The sequence below is a fragment of the Choloepus didactylus genome, chromosome 23 (assembly GCF_015220235.1).
Source record: "Choloepus didactylus isolate mChoDid1 chromosome 23, mChoDid1.pri, whole genome shotgun sequence".
Lineage (NCBI taxonomy): Eukaryota > Metazoa > Chordata > Mammalia > Pilosa > Megalonychidae > Choloepus > Choloepus didactylus.
The window spans coordinates 23,969,052-23,993,953 of record NC_051329.1 but is presented as its reverse complement, the minus strand read 5'-3'; the positions used below and the strand labels follow the sequence as shown (position 1 = coordinate 23,993,953).

General features: G+C 39.4%; 2 protein-coding genes across 3 annotated transcripts in view; one reads left to right on the top strand and one right to left on the bottom strand.

The window, feature by feature from the left end:
- TFIP11 (tuftelin interacting protein 11) overlaps positions 1-24,902 on the top strand; it is a 37,227-nt gene that overhangs the window by 4,448 nt on the left and 7,877 nt on the right. For both annotated transcript variants that reach the window (XM_037816797.1, XM_037816798.1), the window contains exons 3-11: positions 7,969-8,122; positions 8,389-8,545; positions 9,605-9,732; positions 11,221-11,373; positions 20,272-20,799; positions 20,928-21,034; positions 21,758-21,926; positions 23,331-23,574; positions 24,011-24,153. In XM_037816797.1, coding sequence (XP_037672725.1) covers positions 7,969-8,122; positions 8,389-8,545; positions 9,605-9,732; positions 11,221-11,373; positions 20,272-20,799; positions 20,928-21,034; positions 21,758-21,926; positions 23,331-23,574; positions 24,011-24,153 — 1,783 coding nt within the window. The remainder of the gene's footprint in view (positions 1-7,968; positions 8,123-8,388; positions 8,546-9,604; positions 9,733-11,220; positions 11,374-20,271; positions 20,800-20,927; positions 21,035-21,757; positions 21,927-23,330; positions 23,575-24,010; positions 24,154-24,902) is intronic.
- Positions 7,882-24,902, bottom strand: part of SRRD (SRR1 domain containing) — a 63,360-nt gene continuing 46,339 nt past the window's right edge. The window contains exon 8 of the mRNA XM_037816799.1: positions 7,882-9,890. Coding sequence (XP_037672727.1) covers positions 9,802-9,890 — 89 coding nt within the window. The 3' untranslated portion in view covers positions 7,882-9,801. The remainder of the gene's footprint in view (positions 9,891-24,902) is intronic.

The following is a 24,902-nucleotide window of genomic DNA, read 5'->3' as shown; positions in this document are numbered from 1 at the left end:
ATCATACAAAAGGGAATGGAGGTTAATGACTTATTGTAAGTGCTGTTTTTAGGGGAATCAGGGTTAAAATCATTACTTTCCATTTCACAGTTAATTTCTTAGGTATTTTACTTGAATTTTCATGTTCAAATAAATTTAATGGATATGAGCTTTTTCAAACAATTTGATTAATATAGTTGTTAATGTACTCTCTCATAGTAAAATTTATTTATGAGTTTTATCAGAATTTCTTTCCTATTCAATTTTTTTAATGCAATTTTATTGAAATATAGTTACACACCATACAGTGCATCCAAAGTAAACAATCAGTGGCTCACAGTATCATCACAGTTATGCATTCATCACCACAGTCAACTATATAACATTTTCATTACTCCAAAAAAAGGGGAAAAATAAATAAATAAATGAAAGAAACCCAAAACATTCCATATCCCTTATCCCTCCCCCCATTATTGACCCCTAGTGTTGGTGTGGTGCATTTGTTACTGTTGATGAATAAATATTAAGTTATTATTCTTAACTATAGTCCATAGTTTGCAACAGGTGCATTTTCTCCCATATACCACTGTATTAACTCCTTGTAATAGCTTGGTACATTTGTTCTAGTTCAAGAAAGAACTTTTTTATATTTGTCTTGTTCATCACAGTCTTCGTCCACCACAAGATTCACTGTTATACATTCACATGTTGTAACCTCTAGCTTTCCTTCTGATGACATACATGACTCTAAACTTCTGCTTTGCACCACGTTCACACATAATTCAGTACTGTTCATTATACTCAGAATGACGTGCTACCATCTCCTCTATCCATTTCCAAACATTTAAATTCAACCTAGTTAAAAATTCTGCACCTATTAAGCAACTGCTCCCCATTCTCTATCCTCCTCCTATCTCCTGGTAACCTGTATTCTAGATTTTATGTCTGAGTTTACATATTGGTTCATATTGGTACGATCATACAGTATTTGTCATTTTGTGTCTGACTTATTTCACTCAACATGATGTCCTAAGGATTCACTGATACTGTCGCATGCCTTAGGACTTCATTCCTTCTTACTGCTGAATAATATTCCATCTCACACACACACATACCGTATTTTGTTCATTCATTGGTTAATGGACGCTTGGGTTGTTTCCATCTTTTGGCAATTGAATAATGCTGGTATGAACATCGGTGTGCAGATGTCTGTTTGTGTCCCTACTTTCAGTTACTCTGGGCATATACCAAGTAACGGGATTGCCAGATTGTAAGGCAACTTTATACTTAGCTTTCTGAGGAACCGCCAAGCCGTCTTGCACAGTGGCTGTACCATTTCACACTCCCATCAGCAGTGAATAAGTGTTCCTCTTTCTCCACATCCTCACTAATACTTGTAGTCTCCTGTTTGTTTAATAGTGGCCATTCTAATAGGTGATATCTCTGTGGTTTTGATTTACATTTCCCTAAACGCTGATGAAGTTGAGCTTCTTATCATATGCTTTTAAATATTTGTGTTTACTCTTTGGAAAAACTTCTATTTGTGTCTTTTGCCCATTTTTTAATTGGGGGGTTTGTGTTTTTATTGTTGAGTTGTAGAATTTCTTTATATATTCTGAATATCAAAGCATTATGAGATATGTAGTTTCCAAATATTTCTCCCTTTGAGTCAGCTGCCTTTTCACCCTTTTGACAGAGTGCTTTGAAGCACAAAAGTATTCAAATTTGAGGAGTTCCCATTTATCTATTTTTTTCTTACATTGTTGTGCTTTGGGTTGTACGGTCTAGGAAACTACTGCCTATCACTAGATCTTGAATATGTTTCCCTACATTTTCTTCTAGGAGTTTTATGTTACTGTCTCTTATATCTAAGTCTTTTATCTGTGTTTAGTTAATTTTTGTATAAGGTGTGAGATAGGGGCCCTCTTTCATGTTTTTGGATATGGATATCCAGTTCTCCCAGACTCATTTATTGAAAAGACTGTTCTTCCCAATTGAGTGGACTTGGCAGCCTTCTCAAAAATCAATTGACCATAGATGTAAGGGTCTATTTCTGAACTCTCAATTTGATTCCATTGATCAGTATGCCTGTCTTTATACCAGTACCATGCTGTTGTGGCTACTGTGGTTTTGCAGTACGGTTTAAGTCAGCAAGTGTGAGACCTGCAACTTCATTCTCTTTTTTTCAAGCTGTTTTTGGCTATTTGAGGCCCATTTCCCTTCCTAATGAATTTAATAATTCGCTTTTCCATTTCTGCAAAGAGGGTGTTCGAATTTTAATAGGGATTGTATTGAATCTGTAGCTCAATTTGGATATAAGTGACATCTTAACAACATTTAGCCTTGGAATCCATGAACACCGAATGTCCTACCATTTATTTAGGTCCTCTTTGATTTCTTTTAGCAGTGCTTTATAATTTCTGAGTACAGGTCGAATACATCCTTGCTAAATTTTTTCCCTAGATATTTGATTCTTTTAGATGCCATTGTAAATGGAATTTTTTTCTTGTTTTCCTCCTTGGATAGCTCATTACTGGTGTATAGAAACACTGTTGATTTTTTTAACTCATTTTAATTGAGATATATTCACATACCATACAGTCATCCAAAGTGCAGAATCAGCTGTTCACAGTACCACCATATAGCTGTGCATTCATCACCCTTATCTATTTTCTAAACATTTTTCTTGTACCAGAAAAAGTAAAAAAAAAGTATAAAAAATAAAATTAAAAAACAACCCAATCACCCCCCCACCCCCACCCAATCTTTCATTTAGTCTTTTGTTGCCATTTTTCTACTCATCCAAAAGGACTATGATCCACAAGATTTTCACAATCACACTGTCACCCCCCGTAAGCTACCCTGCTATACAATCATCTTCAAGAGTCAAGGCTACTGGGTTGCAGTTTGATAGTTTCAGGTATTTATTTCTAGCTATTTCACCGCACTAAAACCTAAAAAGGGTTATCTGTATAGTGTATAAGAGTGCCCACCAGAGTGACCTCTTGACTCCATTTGGAATCTCTCAGACACTGAAATTTTCTTTTGTTTCATTTCACGCCCCCCTTTTGGTCAAGAAGATGTTCTCAATCCATGGTGTTGGGTCCAGATTCATCCCCGGGAGTCATATCCCACGTTGCCAGTGAGAGTTATAACCCTGAGAGTCAGATCCCACATAGCGGGGAGGGCAGTGAGTTCACCCGCTGAGTTGGCTTAGCTAGAGAGAGAGGGCCACATCTGAGCAACAAAGCGGTACTCAGGGGGAGACTCCTAGGCACAATTATAAGCAGGTTTAGCTGCTTCTTTGCAGTAATGAGCCCCATAAGGGCAAGTCTGGTGATAGAGGGCTCAGCACATCAAACTGTGAGCCCTCAAATGTTTGTGAGAACATCAGCAACAATCCAGTGAGGAAGCCCAACACCTCTGCACCTTCCCCCGGCTCCTCAGGGGGGCCCTGCATATGTATTTTTATTCTCTCCCCAAATTACTTTGGGATGTGTCGCTATTTCACAGTAACCTATGCAAACCTACCAGGTCTCACTTCCTATTAAAAGTTCCATGTAATTATGGTATTTGAACAAAGTGTACAAGTTAAATTGTTTAGGAAATATAGCTCTTGCGCCAATTAAACATCTCTTCCCTTGGTCTCACATGGAATTTGAGGTTTTAAAACGCAGTCAGTATTGTCCTTTACCCTTTGGCCTGATTTGCCCTAGTCCTAACCACATCTGCTTCATTCATCTCTCTAGTTGAAGTCTAGACTCTTTTTTAGCTTTTTTAACGGTTGCTGTATGTTCTAACGCTGACTTTCATATCTGCCGAGTTCTAGCTCTGAGTTTCAGGTGTCACACAGATACCCAGTGTTCTGGAGACCAATCAGGTTATACACAAAGGGATCAGCATCTCAGAGTATGGAGGTAGCCGTAACAATTCAGGAATAGATTTGACTGCTGTAAGAGCTTACAATCGAGGGACCATTACAATAATCGTTCCCGTTAGGCTGTGCTCTAAGATTCAATTCTGAGTTTTACACATTGTGGTTAGTCCATATTGGTGAGGCATTATAGTGTTTGCCTTTGTTTCTGGCATAGTTCACTCAAAATGCTGTCCACGGGTTCCATTCACCTTGTTGCATGTCTCACAGCTTCACTCCTCACAGTTGCTCCATATTCCATTGTATACACACACCACAGTTCACCATTCTATTCCTCAGTCGATGTACTCTTAGGCCACCTCCACCCATTGCAAATCATGCATACTTTCTCCATAAACACCAGTGTGCAAATGTCCATTCATGTCCCTGCTCTCAGATCCTCAAGTAAATGCCCACTAATGAAGTTGCAGGACCCTATGGCACCCACATACTTAGCTTTGTGTGGAACCACCCCACTGTCCTCCAGAAGGGCTATATACCATTCCACCTCCTAACTGACAGTAAATGTGTACATCCTTCTCTCCATGTTTTCTACGGCACAACACTATTGATTTTTGCTTGATCTTGTATCATGCCACTTTGCTGAACTTGTTTATTAGCTCTAGTAGCTTTGTTTCAGTTTTTTTTCATTTTTTGGAACTTTCTAAATATAGGATCATGCCTTCTGCAAATAGTGAAACTTTTAGTTCTTCCTTTCCAATTTGGATGCCTTTTCTTTTTCTTGCCTAATTGCTCTAGCTAGACCTTCTAAGCCCAATGTTGAATAAGAGTGGTCACAGTGGGCATCCTTGACTTGTTCCCAATCTTAGAGGGAGAGCCTTCAGTCTCTCACTGTTGAGTACAATATTAGCTGTGAGTTTTTCATATATGCCCTTTATCATGCTCAGGAAGTTTCCTTAGATTCTTACCTTTTTTTTAATCCACTTATTTTTATCAAGTGTTTTAATCCAGAAAGGATGCTGGATTTTGTCAAGTGCCTTTTCTGTGTCAAGATGACTGTTTGGATTTTCCCTTTTGATTTCTTAATGTAGTGTGTTACATTAATTGATTTTCTTGTGTTGAACTACCTTTGCATACCTGGAATAAAACCCACTTAGTCATGGTGTATACTTCTTTTAATCTGGTGATGGATTCGATTTGCAAGTATGTTGTTGAGAAATTCTGCATTTAGATTCATTAGAGAGTTGGTTCTGTAATTTTCTTTTTTGTAGTATCTTTATCTTGCTCTGGTATCAGGATAATGTTGGAGTCACAGAATGAGTTATGTAGTGTTCCCTCTTCAATATTTTGGAAGAGTTTGAGCAGGATTGCTATTAATTCTTGGAATGCTTGGTAGAATTTGCCTGTGAAGCCATCTGGTCCTGCGCTTTACTTTGTTGAGAGGTTTTTGATGACGGATTAACTCTCTTTAGTTATAATTTGAGATTTTCTATTTCTTCTTGAGTCATTGGAGGTTGTTTGTGTGTTTCTAGGGAATTGTCCATTTCATTTGAGTTGTTTAGTTTGTTGGCGTAGAGTTGTTCATAGTATCCTCTAATGATCTTTTTTTATTTCTTTGGGTTCATAATAATGACCCCTCTCATTTCTCATTTTATTTACTTGTGTCTTCTCTCTTTTTTTCTTTGTCAGTCTATTCTAGCTAAGGAATTTTCCATTTTATTGATCTTTCTAAAGAATCAACTTTTGGTTTAATTGATTCTATTTTTTTTTAATGCTCTATTTCATTTATTTCTGTACTAATCTTTATTTCTTTTCTTCTGCTTGCTTTGGGATTAGTTTGCTGTTCTCACTGTAGTTTCTCCAGGTGTTCAATTAGGTCTTTGATTTTAGCTCTCTTTGTTCTTAATGCAGTCATTTAGGGCTATAAATTTCCTTCTCAGCACTGCCTTTGCTGTATTCCATAAATTTTTTTAACTTTATTTATAAAGAATTAGAAAACAAACAATAAAAAAAAAATTTCCAAAACCCCCAAAGGAATAAGAAAAACAAATAACCTAAAATAACTACATTGCTTCCAACATGTTCCTACCATACCCCCCCAAAATTAACAAACCATAGTTGTTCCTGAGCATTCCCACAACATTAAGATTACCATCCATAACTTATCTGCTCTTATGAGATTATCGTTCCCCCTTCAATAATTCCTGTCTATTGCTAGGTCCCCTACATTCTACAATATAAAACATTTATTTCACATTTTTCACAGGGTTCACATTAGTGGTAACATACAATATCTCTCTTTTTGTGCCTGGCTTATTTCACTCAGCATTATGTTTTCAAGTCATCCATGTTGTCTGTGTTTCATGATCTCGTTCCTTCTTAGTAGTATTCCATCGTGTGTATATACCACATTTTGTTTATCTACTAATCTGTTGAAGGACATTTGGATTCTTTTCATCTCTTGGCAATTGTGAGAAATACTGCTGTGAACATCAGTGTGCAAATATCTGTTCGTGTCACTGCTTTCAGATCTTCCGGGTATGTACCAAAAAGTGAAATTGCTGGATTGAAGGGTAACTCGATACCCAAAGGAAAATTGGATTATCACATTAGATTTTGAATTTATAATCAGCTCTACATTGATATTGATGACTTTTCAACCACAGATTTGAAATGACCACATTGGGTAAAAATGTTAAATAATCATAAAGGAAGTCAGGATTGCAGGATCTGGGACCCTTTTGATATTTTGATACATTAATGAATGTGTACCCTTTTAAAAATGAATCCCCTGAAGTCTGAGATCTACTCAAAGAAATCCACTAGTAAGTAAATTTTTTTTTAAAGGGTTGGCTGCAGAAGAGATCTTTGTGGGTTTGCTGCTTCCTTAAAAATTTAAACATATACAATTATCATTGACCCAGTAATTCCACTACTAGGTATATACCCCAAAGAATTGAGAGTAGAGACACAAATACTTGCACACCAGTGTTTGTAATAGCCTTTCCAAAAGATGGAAACAACCCAAGTGTCCCTCAACAGATGAATGGATAAACAAAATCTGGTATGGCCATACAATGTAATATTATTCAGCTGTAAAAAGGAATGACATTCTGAGACATGGGTGAACCTTGAAAATGTAACCAGAAGTTAGATTTTAACAAATGATTATGACAACTGAATCATTATGAAGATATTTCTTTTTTACTTTCTGGTGTATTAGAGTGGCCAGAGGGAAATACCTGAAATTTCTGAACTGTAATCCAGCTGCCTTGATAGTTGATGATGATTGTAGAACTATATAGCCTTAACTTGTAATTGTAAAAACCTTGTGACTGACCCCCACTTATACGCCTTATCCTGTTTTTCAACTTTGGAGTCTTATGATCACTAAAGAGAGCCCCTAATGTTTATAATGAAGGGCCTTGAGACTTCCTGGGATCTCAGACCATTGTGCTCATTATCCTAAAACCTGCCCATCTTTTGATACTGTAAAACTATCAGAGTCAGTGCAGTTCAGGGAGACAGATTTTCGGGCTGATAGGCTGTGTGATCTCCGGCTTCACACTTAGCAATAAACTCCGCCTCTGTTTGAAACCCTGGTGTCCCAGGAATTGGTCATTTGAGTGCATTGAGCAGAGAACCCACTGCTTTTGATTGATATCAGAAACAGGCTAAGTGAGAGAAGCCAGACTCAAGACAACAAATATTATATTACTTCACTTAAATGAAATTTTTTGGTAGACATATTCATAGGGTCAGAAAGTAGTTTAGAAGTTACCTGGAGTGGGGAGAAGTTGAAATGAGGAGTTATGGTTAACGGGTACAGAGTTTCTTTTTGCAGTGATGATAAAATTTTGGAAACAGCTAGTGATAATGATTGCATAACAAGGTGAGTGTAATTAATGCCACTAAATTTATGAATTTTAAGGGAAATAAAAAATGACAAATTTTTTATTATATATATTTACCACAATAAACTTAAAATTTTATAATAAGTGAAAGATAGATGATAAATTAGATGGATGGATGGATGGATGGATAGATGGTTAAAGTTATAATGAATGTACTCTAGATTCCATATGTGCCCGTGGGGCTTTGTTCTGTGCCTGCAGGGCCCGAGACTATTCTGCGCCAGTCAACTTCATCAGTGCGGGGCTCAAGAAAGGGGCAGCAGAGGAGGCAGAGTTGGAAGATTCTGATGATGAGGAGAAACCTGTTAAGCAAGATGACTTTCCTAAGGATATAGGACCAAAGAAGTTAAAAACGGTACAGTCTTTGTTGCAGGATTGTGACATTAATATCCTTCAGAGGCTGTCGGTCCAGGCATCTCCCAGCAAGGGTGCAGCCCAGCTGGAACTGGGCAGTGTGGGTTTCTTTGAGGTGTGCAGTGTAGTCTCTTTCCTTCCCTGACATACATTAGGCTCAGATGACACAATGCTCTGGGCCTGCCAGGTAATTTTCCCATCAGCTAAGCATTCTTAGATTTTCTTCTTGTTTTTTCCCAATTAAGCTTTGGTTTATCTTCTTTTTAGGGTGGCAATTTTAAACCCAGCCAGAAAGGTTTTGCGGGAGGAACCAAGTCTTTCATGGACTTTGGCAGCTGGGAAAGACACACGAAAGGAATTGGACAGAAGCTTCTTCAGAAGATGGGCTATGTCCCTGGCAGGGGCCTCGGGAAGAATGCACAAGGTATCACACCGTCACCCTTGGGGTTTTGTTACAAGGGAGGCAAGTAAGACCAAAGGAGAGGAGTCGTTTGAGGAATAGCATGCTCTTTCTCTGCTCTTTCCCTTTTAAGCGTACTTTTAACTTGGCAGCCTGCTCTGTCAGCCCAGTATAGTTGCACTGCTCATCTTTATCAAAATCAAGTTCAGTAAAATACTTGTTTCAGCAAGAGGAAAGGGGATAGGGTCTAACACAGGCTACATACCAAAGCTACTCAAGCCAAACAGTTGGATTCTACTTGCAAGAACTTTTTTTTCCTGTGAGTGATCTCCAGCTCGGTTTAATAAGTAGTATTCTCTATAATTCAAATCCCAGTCCCTAAGCAGCTTAAAGTTAGTTCCAGGTTATAGGTGGAAACTTGAACTGTATGCAAAAATACATGAACTTGAGGGAAGATAGAATGATGACTTGGAATGGGAATGAAGAGACAGTCCTCATTTGAGATTTCAACCACTCTAAATGGAAAGGAGGGGTGGAAATTTTCGGTTGGGGGGGATCTTCATTGAATTTTTGTGTCTTATTAGTAAACTCTTTTATACCATATATTTCAAAGGCCTAATCATTGTTATAAAATAAGTTAAACAAGAAATATGAACTACTAAGTAGGAATCTCATTCTAAATTACAGCACCTTATTCAGAACACTTTGGTCTGAATCAATGTACCATAAATACTACACTTTCCGTATGGGTAAAATGGAGAATTTAGTATGTCCGAGTTCCCAGTTATAAATGGATTACTCCATTTTCTTCCTGTCTATGAAAAAATGAGTCTATATGGAAATGGAAATCTGCATTTAGGAAGTAAGTAACCTCATGACAACATTATGTGTGTCGGGATAGCATAAATATTCAGAAGTTTCACATCACATAGGAGGGCATGAACAGTGTCCATGGGCAGAGAAGAGGCCTTTTTCATGGATAATGTGTTATTTTGTGCAAGGAGAAAGGAAGTGTGATTTCACAGATGAATGAATTGCTCTAATGTAAAGTCTATCTCTTTTTCTTTTGGTGAAACTTGCCAGGTATAATTAACCCAATTGAAGCGAAACAAAGGAAGGGAAAAGGAGCTGTGGGTGCTTATGGCTCAGAGCGAACCAGTCAGTCCCTGCAAGACTTCCCTGTGGTTGACTCAGAAGAGGAAGCCGAAGAGGTAACCATTATTGGGAGACGTGGGCAAGTGGTGTTCTGTGCTGGTTAAGATAGCCATCCATTCGTTCATTCATTCACACTGGCAGTCTTCAAATGCATATTGCACTCCTCCATCTCCCTGTGCTGCGGCTGGTGTGCCATGGTGAAGAGACTTAGAGCCTGGTGGACAAACAGTACACAAGTAAATACAGTGTGTTTAGAAACTGCAGTGAGTGCTGAGAAGTCCAAGACAGGGATAAGGTTGTGGGGGAAGGTAACCTACTAATGGTCAGGATGGACCTCTTAGGAAAGGAAACATTTTAGTTGCAACCTGGCAGAAGAGAAGGAGCCAGCCACAGGGAGAGTCAAGAGGCCAGAGGACACTGAGTGTGGAGCTTTGAGCTTGATGGTTTAGAGCCCATGATGGAGGCCATTGCAGCCAGGGTAGCACCCAGAGTGGTGAGGGGAAGGGAGTACATTCAGAGTGGTGAATATGATCCACCACAGGGCAGTATAGGCCATTTTTGGATGATGGGATTTCATCTCAAGCACAGCAGGGGCCATCCACTGGCAGCTGCCTTTTGCTTTGCTCCAGTAATAGAATGGGCCAGCTCTCTTATTTGAAATATCACTTTCCCCTTTGCATTTATGAGGGAAAGCTGGATGCTGTAAAGAAGCACGTTCTTATTATTCTTGTCACTGACTCTCCTCTTAATGAGGAAGGAGACATTTGATAATATGGAATTGATTACTCTTTGAATGAAAGGTCCTCAGACTTAGAAGCCAACAGGTGTCAGACATTTAGTAGAAGTGAGTTACCTGGGCCCAGTGTGAGACAGCAGGGGAAGGTGAGGATTGGGTCAGGGAGGTGAGGGCATGGCCTATCTAAAGGGTAATTGTTGCCATATGTGAGTGTGAGCTCCAAATTTCCTGATTTTCCCAAAGTACCCAGAAGTCCAGATTTTTTTTTTCCCCAAGTTTTAAACCAGTGTGAGAAAAACGATAACCACAAAACCCACTTCTGTTGGGCCAGAGTCTACTGCCCTCGGACCAACAGTGTCCTCCTTTCCTTTAGGTGCTTTTGCAGAATATTTGCAAACTCTTAAGTATAAAAGAGACCTATCCTATGACTTGAGACTTAGGGTCTTGTTTGTTTACCTTCATTTTTTATTAGAACCAATGTTTTGTATATTTCAAATAAGCCTTTGTGTTACGTATCCTTTTTTACAAGACGTTAATTTAAAAGTAGCATAACATGCCTGATAGATGCTCAGTAAATGTCACTTTCACCCTTTGGTTTCTCTCCCTGGTCTGGTGCCCTGCCTTCTAAACCTCAGTATTTGTAAGAGGGCTAACAGGGCAAGAAGTATCATGAGATGGTTTTAGCGTCTGTCGGGTGCAAGCCTTGGCATATGACCGGGGTAAATGTTAAGCCAACGGCCGTTGAATGTCTGTTAATGGTCTCGGTGGTCTTTTCTTGTCATGACTTGACTGCATCCCTCTGGTTCAGGAGTTTCAGAAGGAACTGAGTCAGTGGAGGAAAGACCCCAGCGGAAGCAAGAAGAAGCCCAAATATTCGTACAAGACAGTGGAAGAGTTGAAGGCCAAGGGCAGGATTAGCAAGAAGCTCACCGCTCCCCAGAAGGAGCTTTCTCAGGTCAAGGTACGGGGGCCCTTGGATGCATGGTCCAGGAGGGAGCACTGGAAAACACGAAAAAGGAATCCCACACCCCAGGGCTAATCACTGAGCATCTTCTAAGGCCCTTGGGGCCTCCTAGCTATGCTGCTTTTTTCCTACTCATTTGACTTGCCATTCGTCACACTCACACATTCTGTACTAGTTATTGGGTTCTTTCTCTGCCAGCCATTCCTCAAGGTAGGAGGGATATGGTGGTAAACAAACCATATTTCCATCTTTCTTACAGTCAGGGAATTTAATAACATTTCCTGTGGATTAAAGATTCCAGATACAATGTGAATATAATTTAAAAATGTTTTTTATTAGAGAAGTTGTAGGTTTACAGACCAATTATGCATAAATTCCAGAATTCCCACACACCACCTTACTACAACACCTTGCTTTGGGGTGGAACATTTGTCACAGTTGATTATAGCACTTCTTTGTATGTACTAGTTTTTGTTTTTGTTTGTTTGTTTAACATTAGTTACCTTTGTTATAATTGATAAAAAATTATTAAAATAGTACTATTAACTATCACCAATAGTTTTTACATTAGGTGTATTTTTGTCCATATACCACCCTATTATTAATACCTTGTTTTAGTATCATACATTTGTTGTAGTTCATGAAAGAAGATTTTTATATTTGTATTATATAGTCCACCATCTACTACAAGGTTCACTGTGTTATAAAATACCATGCTTTAATCTTTTAATTTTGATTCTAGTAACATATATGATCTAAAATTTCCTCTTTTAACCACATTCACCTATATAATTCAGTGCTGTTAATTATACTCACAATAATGTGCTACCATCACCATCATCCATTTCCAGACTTTTACAATCAACCTAAATAGAAATCTTGTACATGTTAAGCATCAACTTCCCATTCTCTATCTCCGATTTATCCTCTGGTAACTGATATTCTAGATTCTAAGTCTATGAGTTTTCTTATAATTAGTTCATATCAGCGAGATCATACAATATTTGTCCTTTTGTATCTGGCTTATTTCACTCAGTATAATGTCTTCAAGGTTCATCCATGTTGTTGCATGTATTAGAACTTCATTTCTTTTTATGGCTGGGTAATACTCCATTTTATGTATATACATTTTGTTTATCCATTCATTGGTCGATGGAAACTTGGGTTGCTTCCATCTTTTGGAAATTGTGAATAATGCCTCTGTGAAAATCAGTATGCAGATCTCTTTTCATGTTCCTGCTTTCAAGTCCTTTTTGGTTATATATTGAGGAGCAGGATTTCTGGGTTGTAAGGCAACTCTATACATAGCTATCTGAGGAACCTCCAAGCTGTATTCTGCAGCCCCTGTACCATTTTACATACCCACCAGCAGTGAGTGAGTGTTCCTTTTTCTCCATATCCTAAACTTACATTTTCCTGTTTGTTTAAGAGTGGCCATTCTAATAGGTGTGAAATGATATCTTATTGAGGTTTTGATTTGCATTTCCCTAATAGCTAGTGAAGATGAGCATCTTTTCATGTGCTTTTTAGTCATTTTGTATTTCCTTTTTTGGAAAAATGTCTATTCATGTCTTTAGCCCATTTTAAAATTAGGTTGTTTGTGTTTTTATTGTTGAGTTGTAGGATTTCTTAATATATTCTGGATATCAAACCCTTAACAGATCTGTGGTTTCCAAATATTTTCTCCCCTTGAGTAGGATGCCTTCTTACCCTTTTGACAGAGTCCTTTGAAGCACGGACGTATTCAATTTTGAGGAGTTCCCATTTATCTAGTTTATTTCATTGCTTGTGCTTTGGGTGGACGGTCTAGGAAACTACCACCTATCTGTCAGTAGATCTTCAAGATGTTTTCCTACATTTTTTTTTCTACAAGTTTTATGGTATATTGCTTATATTTAGGTCTTTGATCCATGTTTAGTTAATTTTTGTATAAGGTGTGAGATGGGTGTTTTGGATATGGATACCCAGTTCTTCCAGCGTCTTTTGTTGAAGATACCGTCTGTCCCAGTTGAATAGACTTGGCAGCTTTGTCAAAAATTAGTTGACCATAGATGTGAGGGTCTATTTCTGAACTCTCAATTTGATTCTGTTGATCAATATGTCTATCTTTATGCCAGTACCATGCTGTTTTGACCACTATACCTTTGTAATATGCCCTAAACTCAGGAAGTGGGAGTCCTTTGACTTCATTCCTTTTTCAAGGTGTTTTTGGCTATTTGAAGTCCATTTCCGTTCCTAATAAATTTGATAATAAGCTTTTCCATTTCTGCAAAGTAGGCTGTTGGAATTTTGATTTCTTTTGCTTGAATCTTTAGATCAATTTGGGTAGAACTGACATCTTAATGACATTTAGCCTTCCATGAATATGGAATGTCTTTCCATTTATTCAGGTCATCTTTGATTTCTTTAAGCGAAGTTTTGTAGTTTCTGTGTACAAGTCCTTTACATCCTTGTTTAAGTTTATTACTAGATACTTGATTCTTTTAGTTGCTATTGTAAATGGAATTTTTTTCTTGATTACCTCCTCAGATAGCTCATTACTAGTGTATAGAAACACCATTGATTTTTGTATGTTGATCTGATATCCTGTCACTTTGCTGAACTTGTTTATCAGCTCAAGTAGTTTTGTTGTTTTTCTGGATTTTCTAAATATAGGATCATGTCATCTGCAAACAGTGACAGTTCTACTCCTTCCTTTCCAATTTGGATGCCTTTTATTTCTTTTTCTTGCCTAACTGCTCTAGCTAGTACTTCCAGCACAATGTTGAGGAACAGTGGTGACAGTAGACATCCTTGTTTTGTTCCCAGTCTTGGAAAGCTTTCAGTCTCTCACCACTGAGTTATGATGTTAGCTGTAGGTTTTTCATATATGCCCTTTATCTTGTTGAGGAAGCTTCCTTCTCTTCTTATCTTTTGAAGTGTTTTTATCAAGAATGGGTACTAGATTTTATCAAATGCCTTTTGGGTATCAATCGAGATGATCATGTGTTTTTCCCTTTCAGTTTGTTAATGTGTATGACATTAATTGATTTTCTTGTGTTGAATCACCCTTGCTTACCTGGAATAAAACCCACTTGGTCATGTGTATAATTCTTTTAATGTGCTGGTGGATTCAATTTCCAAGTATTTTTTGAGGATTTTTACATCTAGATTCACTAGGGAGATTGGTGGGTAATTTTCTTTTCTTGTAGTATCTTTATCAGGTTTTGGTATTAGGATGATGTTGGCTTCATAGAATGAGTTCGGTGATTTTTCCCTATTCAATTTTTTGGAAGAGTTTGAGGAGGATTGGTATTAATTCTTCTTGGAATGCTTTGTAAAATTCACCTCTGAAACTATCTCGTCCTGGGAGGTAGGAGGTTTTTGATGACTGATTAAATCTCTTTACTTGTGATTATTGAGGTCTATATTTCTTCTTTGGTCAGTATAGTTTGGTTGTGTGTTTCTGGGAAATTGTCCGTTTTATCTAAGTTGTCTGGTTGGCATATAGTTGTTCACAGTATCCTCTATGATCTTTTTTATTTCTTTGGGGTCTGTGGTAATGACCCCCTCTCATTTCTGGTTTTATTTATTTGCATCTTCTCTCCTTTTTTCCTTGTTAGTCTGTCTAATCTTTTGTCAATTTTATCAGTGTTTTCAAAGAATCAACTCTTTATTGTTTCTATTTTTTTTTTCCCCCACTGTAAATGTTATTTCTTCCCTTCTGCTTGCTTTTGGATTACTTTGCTTTTCTTTTTCTAGTTCCTCCAGGTGTTCAGTTTGGTCTTTGCTTTTAGCTCTTTTCTTCGTTTTTAATGTAGTTGTTTAGGGCTATAAATTTCCCTCTCAGCACTACCTTCCCTGCGTTCCATAAGTTTTGATATGTTGTGTTCTCGTTTTCATTCTTCTTGAGATATTTACTGATCTCTCTTGCAGTTTCTTCTTTGACCCAGTGATTGTTAAAGAGTGTGTTGTTTAACCACCATATATTTGTGAAATTTCCAGTTCTCTGGTTGTTACTGATTTCAAGCTTCATTCCACTATGATCAGAAAAAGTCCTTTGTGTAATTTCAGTCTTTGTAAATTTATTAAGACCTTTTTTTTTTTGTTTTCCTCCAGCATGTGATCTATTCTGGAAAATGATCCATGAGCATGTGAGAAGAATGTATATCCTGCTGGTTTTGGGTGCAATTATCTGTCCATGTCTGTTAGGTCTGGTACATTTATCGTATAATTTAGTTTCCTGCTTTTCTTACTGATGCTCTTTTAGATGTTCTGTATATTCAAGACAGAGCCTCTGAATTTGAACAGATAAAAGAACACAGAGGAAAGAATGGGAAAAACTGAGCAGGCTCTCAGGGAACCAACTGATAACAGGAGCTCACAAACATACACATCATGGGTGTCCCAGAAGGAGAAGACAAGGGAAAAGGTTCAGAAAGAATATGTGAAGAAATAATGGTAAAAAAATTTCCCAATTTTGTTGAAATCTCCCACTTATTGTAGAGATGTCTTTTACTCCCTTTGGTTTTGCCAGTGTTTGCCTCATGTACTGGCATAGCTCAATTAGGTACACAAGTATTTATGGCTGTTATTTCTTCTTGGTAAATGGCACTTTTTATTAATACATAGTGTCCTTTTTGTCTCATAAATTTTTCCATTTAAAGTCTATTTTGTCTGATAATAATATAGCTACTCAGCTCTTTTTTTTGGTTACTCCCCATGTGAAATATCTTTTTTCAGCCTTTTACTTTCAATCTATTTGTATCTTTGGGTCTGTGACTCTCTTGTAAACAGCCTGTAAAGGGATCATATTTATTTATCCATCTGGTCTGTGTCTTTTGATTGGGGAGTTTAATTGATTAACACTCAATGTTATTACTGTAAAGGCAGTAGTTACTACAACCATTTCATCCTTTGACTTATTTGACCTATCTTAATTCTTTCTCTTTTTATCCTTTTAGTTACTCTTACTGATAATCTTTATTTCTTTTCTCTCCTCCAAGTCTCTTTCTCGTGTCATTTCTTTTCAGCCTGCAGAACTCCTTTTAGTATTTCTTGTAGGGCCAGTCTCCTTTTAATGAACACTCTGCTTCTGTTTATCTGTGAATATTTTAAACTCTCCCTCCTTTTGAAGGATAGTTTTGCCACATAATTATTGGCTGACAATTTTTTCTCTTTCAGTATCTTAAACACATCTTAAATAAGAATTGGGAAATTTTTTACCATTATTTCTTCACATATTTTTTCTGAACCTTTTCCCTTGTCTTCTCCTTCTGGGACACCCATGATGTGTATGTTTGTGAGCTCCTGTTATCAGTTGGTTTCCTGAGAGCCTGCTCATTTTTTCCCATTCTCTTCTCTGTGTTCTTTTCTCTGTTCAAATCTGGAGGCTCTGTCTTCTAGCTTGCTGAGTTTTTATTCTGCCTCTTCAAATCTGCTGTTGTATGCCTCTAGTGTATTTTTAGTTTCATCTTATTGTGCCTGTTGTTCCCATAAGATGTTATTTTTTCTTAGCATGCTTTCAAGGTCTTCTTTATGCCGACAGTGTCTTAATATCCTTTATCTCTTTAGATGTCTCCTTGAATTGATTTAGGAGATTTGCTTGAACATCTTTGATTAATTCTTCCAAATTTTGTATCTCTTAAGACTTAAATTTCCTCTTTTGACTGAGCCGTATCTTTTTGTTTCTTAGTATGATTTTAATTTTTTCCTGATGTCTGGGCAATCAGAATAACTTGATGAGTTTATCTCAATGTCAGATTCTCTCATCTAGGATTTTGTGGTTGATTGGCTTTGTATTAATGCTCTTCTTTGACACTTGTTTCGTCAGTATTACCCAACTAAAGCAGGACCAGGGACCCACTACAGTGGTTCCCACCATTTCAGCAAGGCCTGTGGAGAAAGTCAGGTAAAGAGGCCAAAAAGCCTTTAATTCTGCTCCCCAATTGTGCGCTTTCCTGGCCTGCTCAGCAGATTGTACTCTTCAGCAACTTGTTCCCCTCTGCCTGCAGAAGGCATGCTGTTCTTTGCTTTCTGCAGGCTCCCTGGTGAAGGTTTGAACAGTTGTGTGGCAGTGCCTGGCTGGGTGTGTTGAAACTGTGGGACCCAGCAGTCTAAACTCACCTGCCAAAAGCTGGAACAGTGCTGGACTATGACCCGCCCTCTAAATCTTCTAAAAAGGATTTCCATGACCCTCTCAGTCTGCAGCCGCCTGCCAGAGAGGGGCCAGAAAACCAGAAGCTGTTTCCCTGAGAGTGGCGGGTTGGCTCCTGGAGCCAGGGCTGAGGGAGTTATGCACAATCTCTCACTGTTGTTTCTCCGTCTCTTTGTCCCTCACTTTCCTGGATGCTGCCCAGCACTCCCCTGATCTCTGGAGCCCTAGAACCCTTGTTCTGGATAGTTTCTGACTGTCCCCTAGCTGATTTTCTGGGGAAGAACTGTGCCCTACCACTCCCTAATCAACCATCTTCCTGGAAGTCCTCTTTTTTTTTTCCCCCATTTTTAAAATTGTGTTATATATATATACATAAAAGTGGTAACTTTCCAAGTATGATTTAACAGGTAGAGAGCAAATTTCAAAAGAATTTTATGGGTTACAGTTCCACAGTTTCAGTTATTTCCTTATTGTGAAATATATTTACAGAAAGGTGGATAACCTTCAATGTACAATTTAACAAGTAGCTATGGAGCAATTTTCAAAAACTGTTATGGGTTACAGTATCATAGTTTTCAGTTATTTCCATCTACTACTATTGTGTCTTTCATCCCCAAGTTTTGTTTTGTTTCTTTTTATACTTTCGAATTGTTTTTTATGCTCACCATTGTCCTTAATGTCTTTTAAATCTTTATGCATACTTTTCTTCATCTCTTTAAATGTTTAGATTTGTTTGAACATCTTTTGATTGGTTATTCCAAATTCTGTGTCTCCTCTGAAGTTTTAATTTGTTCCCTTGACCAAGCCATATCTTCCTGTTCCTACCCATATGTTCCTGTTTCTTAGTATGGCTTGTAATTTTTCACTGATGTCTTGGCATCTGATTATCTTGATGAGTAAACTCTAAAGGTTAGTTTCTCCCTCTTGTCTACGGTTTTATTGTTGATTGGCTTTGTGTTAAGGCTCTTCTTTGATTCTTCTCCTGTACATGTGGTACAGTTTTTAAGATTGCACTTTTTAATTGCTTCATCTCCAAGAGAAGACTTCCTTTCCTCTTTTCCTTCTCTGGGAGTCTTGATTTGTTGTTTGTTTTTGTGTAGATTTTTTCCTCAGCTCCTGTGATTTAAATTCTCTTCCTCATTCAGTGCCCTGTTTTCCTTACTTTTTTCAGAAATGATAGGGGTCATTACCCTCCTGTCTTACAGCAGTTCAGTTTAACACCCCTCACCCCTGTTTTTTAATTTTTCCTCTCTGTGAGGCTTTTCTATATCCAGTTTCTTCCCCAATAGGGTATCCTGTCCTTCCTGAGGGAGCCAGATGGGTCAGTCCAAAAAAAATGGGTAACCCCAGAAAAGTCTGTTTTGCATTTAGGTGGTCCAGTCAACAGAAAGTGATTTGAGTGAGTACAGCACTTTGCAGCTACAGTTTTACTGTGGTCTCTCTCTTTTTTTTCCCCTCCTGGGACCCTTTTATACGCAGCACACCTCAGCAGCTTGTCTTCTGCCCTGTGCCTGCTTATGTGTGGGGTTCTGTTTCTGGTATCCCAGGTGAGAGGTGGGAGGGATCTGGGCGGCTGCCTCTGAGCAGCTCCCCACACTGTGCGGGAACGAGTGAGGGAGAGGGAGTGGACCAGCTGGTCTGCATGGAAGTTTCCTGATATTTTCCTTTTTTTTCGAGTCAGTGTTTGTGGAGTCCTTCTCCAGTCTCTACCATCTTCCAGGTTTTAAGCAAGCAGAATTTGTTCTTTTATTCACCTTATTTCTGGGGAGGTTTTTACAGGGGATGTCTTAGGTCACCATGTTGATGATGTCGCTCCTTCAACATCATTTTTCATGGGTGCCTAATTCCGGGGACTGGCTCTGCTGTGTCCTTGACTCCTTTAACTTCTTTCTGGTCTGGTGCGGTTTCATTTTTTGGCAGGCTAGTTTGTATGAAAAGCTTTGTTTGTGTTTCAAATGTTTCTTTAGGATAGGTTCATAGAAGTAAAATCTTCTATGGTTAAAGGATATGAAAGGCTTTAAGGCTCTTCATCCTCAATACCGGATTGCATTCTAGGGAGGTGGTACCGACTCACTCACTGACCAGCAGGGCATATTTGCCAGCTGTGAGTAAACTTCCAACCACTGTTATGCACATGTAAAATATTAGGTTTTCTATTACTCTTCCAAGCCAAAGAACAGTGGCAACTGTTTCCTGTCATAGTTCAGTATAGGATTTGTAGCATTTGTGAGGGTCCCAGAACTTGAAGAGAGCCTGTTGTGGTGGTTCTCAGAACTCAGTGTGCATCACATTTATCTGGAGACCTGCTGAGAATTACAGATGCCTAGTTCTCACCCAGAGATTGATTGAGTCAGCACATCTATCCTGGGACCAGGGATTCTGCATTTGTATCTTTTCCTCCAAGTGATTCTAATGCAGGTTGTTTATGGATCACACTTTTCTTTAAATTCTGTTTCAAAAGTACAGCCCATATTCAGATGTCCTCCATTCCCATAAAACATCTTCTACATTGGTGTGTCCACATGGGATCCAATCTAGAACTGCTTGTTGCATCTGATTGTTTTGTCTGTGAGTCTCTTAATTAATCTAGTACAGCAAGGATCCCACTTGGAGAAACACTGCCTTTCTCCAGCTCTGCTGAAGAGCATGGATTTTACACATTTCCACTAGCATTTTGCCTTCCCTTGGGTATAGGAGCATGTGAAATATGGCAGTAATGGTGAGCATTAACCTGAGTCCCCTCTGTCATGCTCTCCAAGGTCATAGACATGACAGGACGAGAGCAGAAGGTCTACTACAGCTACAGCCAGATCAGCCACAAGCACAACATCCCTGATGATGGGCTGCCGCTGCAGTCCCAACAGCTACCACAGCCCGGCAAAGAAGCCAAGGCCCCAGGCTTTGCGCTGCCAGAGCTGGAGCACAACCTGCAGCTCCTTATTGACCTAACAGAGCAGGAGATCATCCAGAATGACCGGCAGCTGCAGTACGAGCGGGACATGGTGGTCAACCTCTCCCACATGCTGGAGAAGATGTCTGAGGTCCTGGACCATGAGGAGAGGGTCATCTCCAACCTCAGCAAGGTCCTAGAGATGGTGGAGGAGTGCGAGCGGCGGATGCAGCCCAATTGCAGCAACCCCCTCACCCTGGATGAGTGTGCCCGTGTCTTTGAAACCCTCCAGGACAAGTACTATGAGGAGTACAGGATGTCTGACCGTGTGGACCTTGCCGTGGCCATCGTCTATCCACTCATGAAGGAACACTTCAAGGAGTGGGATCCCCTAAAAGTGAGTTGTTTGGAAAATCAGCCTCTTTGCTTCTAGTTTGGGGCCTTTGCTTGATGAGACTGTCCAAAGGGCAAGGGGTGGGGGGTGGTTAACCAGCGCCCACCCAGCTGATTTGTGTTTCTCCTCAGGACTGCACTTATGGCACTGAAATCATCTCCAAGTGGAAAAGTCTCCTGGAGAATGACCAGCTCTTGTCCCACGGTGGACAGGACCTCTCAGCAGACGCCTTTCACAGGTACCCACTGCAGGCAATTGGGAAGGATTGTTAATGGCTGGGGGAGGTGGAAGGAGCTCGCATTTATTAATCCTCTGCTATTTGCTAGCACTGCTGCATTCCTTCTTTCATTTCACACACAACTGTCAAGTTTCTGCAGTGTATCAGGCATGTGCTGGGTTCTGGGCTTGCCCAGGGAGTAAAGCAGACATTGCCTGTCAACAATACAGCGGAAAAGGCAGGTGGAAAATCAGGAAGTGAATAAATAAATAAATGTAGGATGCAAACTGGGTACAGTGATAGACAATAACAAGGGCACACACCTACTTGGAAAGAAAGTGCGAGGCAGAGGTCTCAGAGGAGGAGGTGACGTTTAAGCTGGTACCCAAAGGGTGAGAGGTGCCAGCTCCGTGTAGATTGTGTGAGGGCCCTGAGGTGGGAGAGCACTTGATGCCCGAGATGGTGTGGAAGGCTCTCGGGCTGGAGCTGTGAGCTCCTGGAGCCCTGAAGCAGTCTCCCCAAGCAGGTGCCACTGAGGAGACCCAGGGCTCCGAGGTTTAGTGAACAGCTGGGAGACCAAGAGGCAGCTTGGGTCTAGCCAGTGTGGGGACTGGCCTGATGATTTCTGTGATCCGAGTTCCATGCTGCTTACCTTTTTGTTTCTTAATCTAGCAAGGGGGGTGGTGGGATACTTTGAAACCAATCAGTGCCATCAACCAGCCTTCTCCCTGCCTTCCTCCTCAGGCTGATATGGGAAGTCTGGATGCCTTTTGTGCGAAATGTTGTCAACCAGTGGCAACCAAGGAACTGTGACCCAATGGTGGACTTTTTGGATAGCTGGGCACACATTATTCCTGTGTGGATCTTGGATAACATTCTGGACCAGCTCATCTTCCCCAAGCTGCAGAAGGAGGTAGGGCCGAGAATCATGGGAAATGGTTGTCATTAGTCACCGTGGGGACTTGCTTAGCATTTCTGTTCATTATCTCTGTGCTGGTCACATGCCTGGAATTAGAGAATTTGTTGGTGCTGCTATTGCCTGATAATTTTTTTTTTTTTTTAACTGTTTTATTGAGACATATTCACAACCATGTAGTCATCCATGGTGTACAATCAGCTATTCACAGTACCATCATAGAGTTGTGCATTCATCACCCCCATCTATTTTTAAACATTTTCCTTACACCAGAAAGAACAAAAATAAGAATAAAAAATAAAAGTAAAAAAGAACACCCAAATCAACCCCCCCCCATCCATCCTATTTTTCATTTAGTTTTCATTTAGTTTAGTTCTACTTACCCATCCATACACTGGATAAAGGGAGTGTAATCCACAGGTTTTCACAATCACACTGTCACACCGTGTAAGCTACATCATTATACAATTGTCTTCAAGAATCAAGGCTACTGGGTTGTGGTTTGAAGTTTCAGGTATTTACTTCTAGCTGTTCCAATACACTAAAACCTAAAAAGGGATATCTATATAGTGCATTAGAATGTCCAGAGTGATCTCTCAACTCCATTTGAAATCTCTCAGCCATGGAAACTTTATTTTGTTTCATTTCTGCCTTATAATGCTTTAATTCCAGCCTTTTTTCTCAGCACTTTTTTTTCCCCAAAATTCTCACCTCAATAGGAAGTTCATTTTATTGTTTTCTTTTATCATATTTTTTTATTGTAGACTATAACATATATAAATAAAAGTGATAACTTTCCAAGTGCAATTTAACAAATAGAGAGCAAAAAAATATTATAGGTTACAATTCCACAGTTCCAGTTATTTCTTTTATGAAATATATATACAAAAAGGTAATAATATCTTTCAAAGTATGATTTAAGAAGTAGAAATGTAGATTTCCAAAGTTAAGAGTTATAGTACTATAGTTTCAGTTATTTCCTTATTGTGAAATCTAATACATATACAAAAAGATATAGCTTTCAAATTGCAATTAACAAGTAGCTATAGAACAAATTTCAAAGGATCTATGGATTACAATTCCACCATTCCAATTCTTTTCTTCTAACTATTCTAATACCCTAGCAATGAAGAAAAAGAAAATTATTTATTGGTTTCTTCAGTCAAACAGAATTGTGCCATTTCTGGGTATACCTGTTTGTGGGTTAGTGTCTGCTTTGGGGAAAGCATAGTTTAAAATGCCTTGTGTGTCTCTTTGTACCTAATACTCCACCCCCCACCCCCACCCCCCTAGTAAAACAAAGTATCCCAAAGAATGGCACTTGTTATTAACTTTTCAGAAGTGTTATGTGGCAGCCCCACGGGCTGTATGAACTGTTTCTTTCTCCCATTCCTTCTGCAGGTGGAGAACTGGAACCCTTTGACTGATACTGTCCCCATCCACTCTTGGATCCACCCATGGCTTCCCCTCATGCAGTCGCGGCTGGAGCCGCTGTACTCCCCCATCCGCAGCAAGCTGTCCAGCGCGCTGCAGAAGTGGCACCCCAGCGACTCCTCTGCCAAGCTCATCCTCCAGCCCTGGAAAGATGTCTTCACCCCTGGTTCCTGGGAAGCATTTATGGTCAAGAACATTGTGCCCAAGCTGGGTAAGGTTCTGAGTCCAGCATTTGGTTTCTGTGAAAAAGTCTAGCACATATAAAAGGTGCCACCTCATCACTAAGATTGAGTGTAAATATAACTAGGGCTCTTACTGCTGTTTCCTATTACAGCCGTCAATGTCAGGGTCAGTGTGCCTTGTGGTTTTTTTCCACTGGTCTGGTTTTGGGTTCTGGTAACAGAATGTCTGTTGCATTGGTATTCTCAAAATTTTGCAGCATTTTATTCCAAATATAGATTTTCTTTTAAGGAAGGTTTTTCTGGATTAGAGAAAATGGGTTTTTAAGAAATGTTATTTCAAGAGCTTAAAATTGATGTTTAAAAAAAGAACAAAGACTGCTGTTTTCTGGTGATAACTTGCTCTCTTTATTTCTGTGGCTTTGCTTGGACTAGAGCTGAGCCTCAGAGCCTGGGTTTCTCTTCCAGGAATGTGTCTCGGTGAGTTAGTCATTAACCCCCACCAGCAGCACATGGACGCCTTTTATTGGGTGATCGACTGGGAGGGGATGATCTCTGTCTCCAGCCTGGTAGGGCTCCTTGAGAAGCACTTCTTCCCCAAGTGGCTTCAGGTACACTTTGGTTTCCTTATTTTGGGGACGGGGTTTTGGGGTGGGGTGGGGGGGTGGTGATGAAATTTTCTGCCAAGGCCTGACTGCAGATGCTCATCCTTGGATAACCATCAGATGACAGCCCTTTAATTTTTTTTTTTTTTATCTTCATTTTATTGAGATATATTCACATACCATGCAGTCATACAAAACAAACCGTACTTTCGATTGTTTACAGTGCCATTACATAGTTGTACATTCATCACCTAAATCAATCCCTGACACCTTCATTAGCACACACACAAAAATAACAAGAATAATAATTAGAGTGAAAAAGAGCAGTTGAAGTAAAAAACAACACTGGGTACCTTTGTCTGTTTGTTTCCTTCCCCTACTTCTCTACTCATCCATCCATAAACTAGACAAAGTGGAGTGTGGTCCTTATGGCTTTCCCAATCCCATTGTCACCCCTCATAAGCTACATTTTTATACAGCTGTCTTCGAGATTCATGGGTTCTGGGTTGTAGTTTGATAGTTTCAGGTATCCACCACCAGCTACCCCAATTCTTTAGAACCTAAAAAGGATTGTCTAAAGTGTGCGTAAGAGTGCCCACCAGACTGACCTCTCGGCTCCTTTTGGAATCTCTCTGCCACTGAAGCTTATTTCATTTCCTTTCACATCCCCCTTTTGGTCAAGAAGATGTTCTCCGTCCCATGATGCCAGGTCTACATTCCTCCCCGGGAGTCATATTCCACGTTGCCAGGGAGAT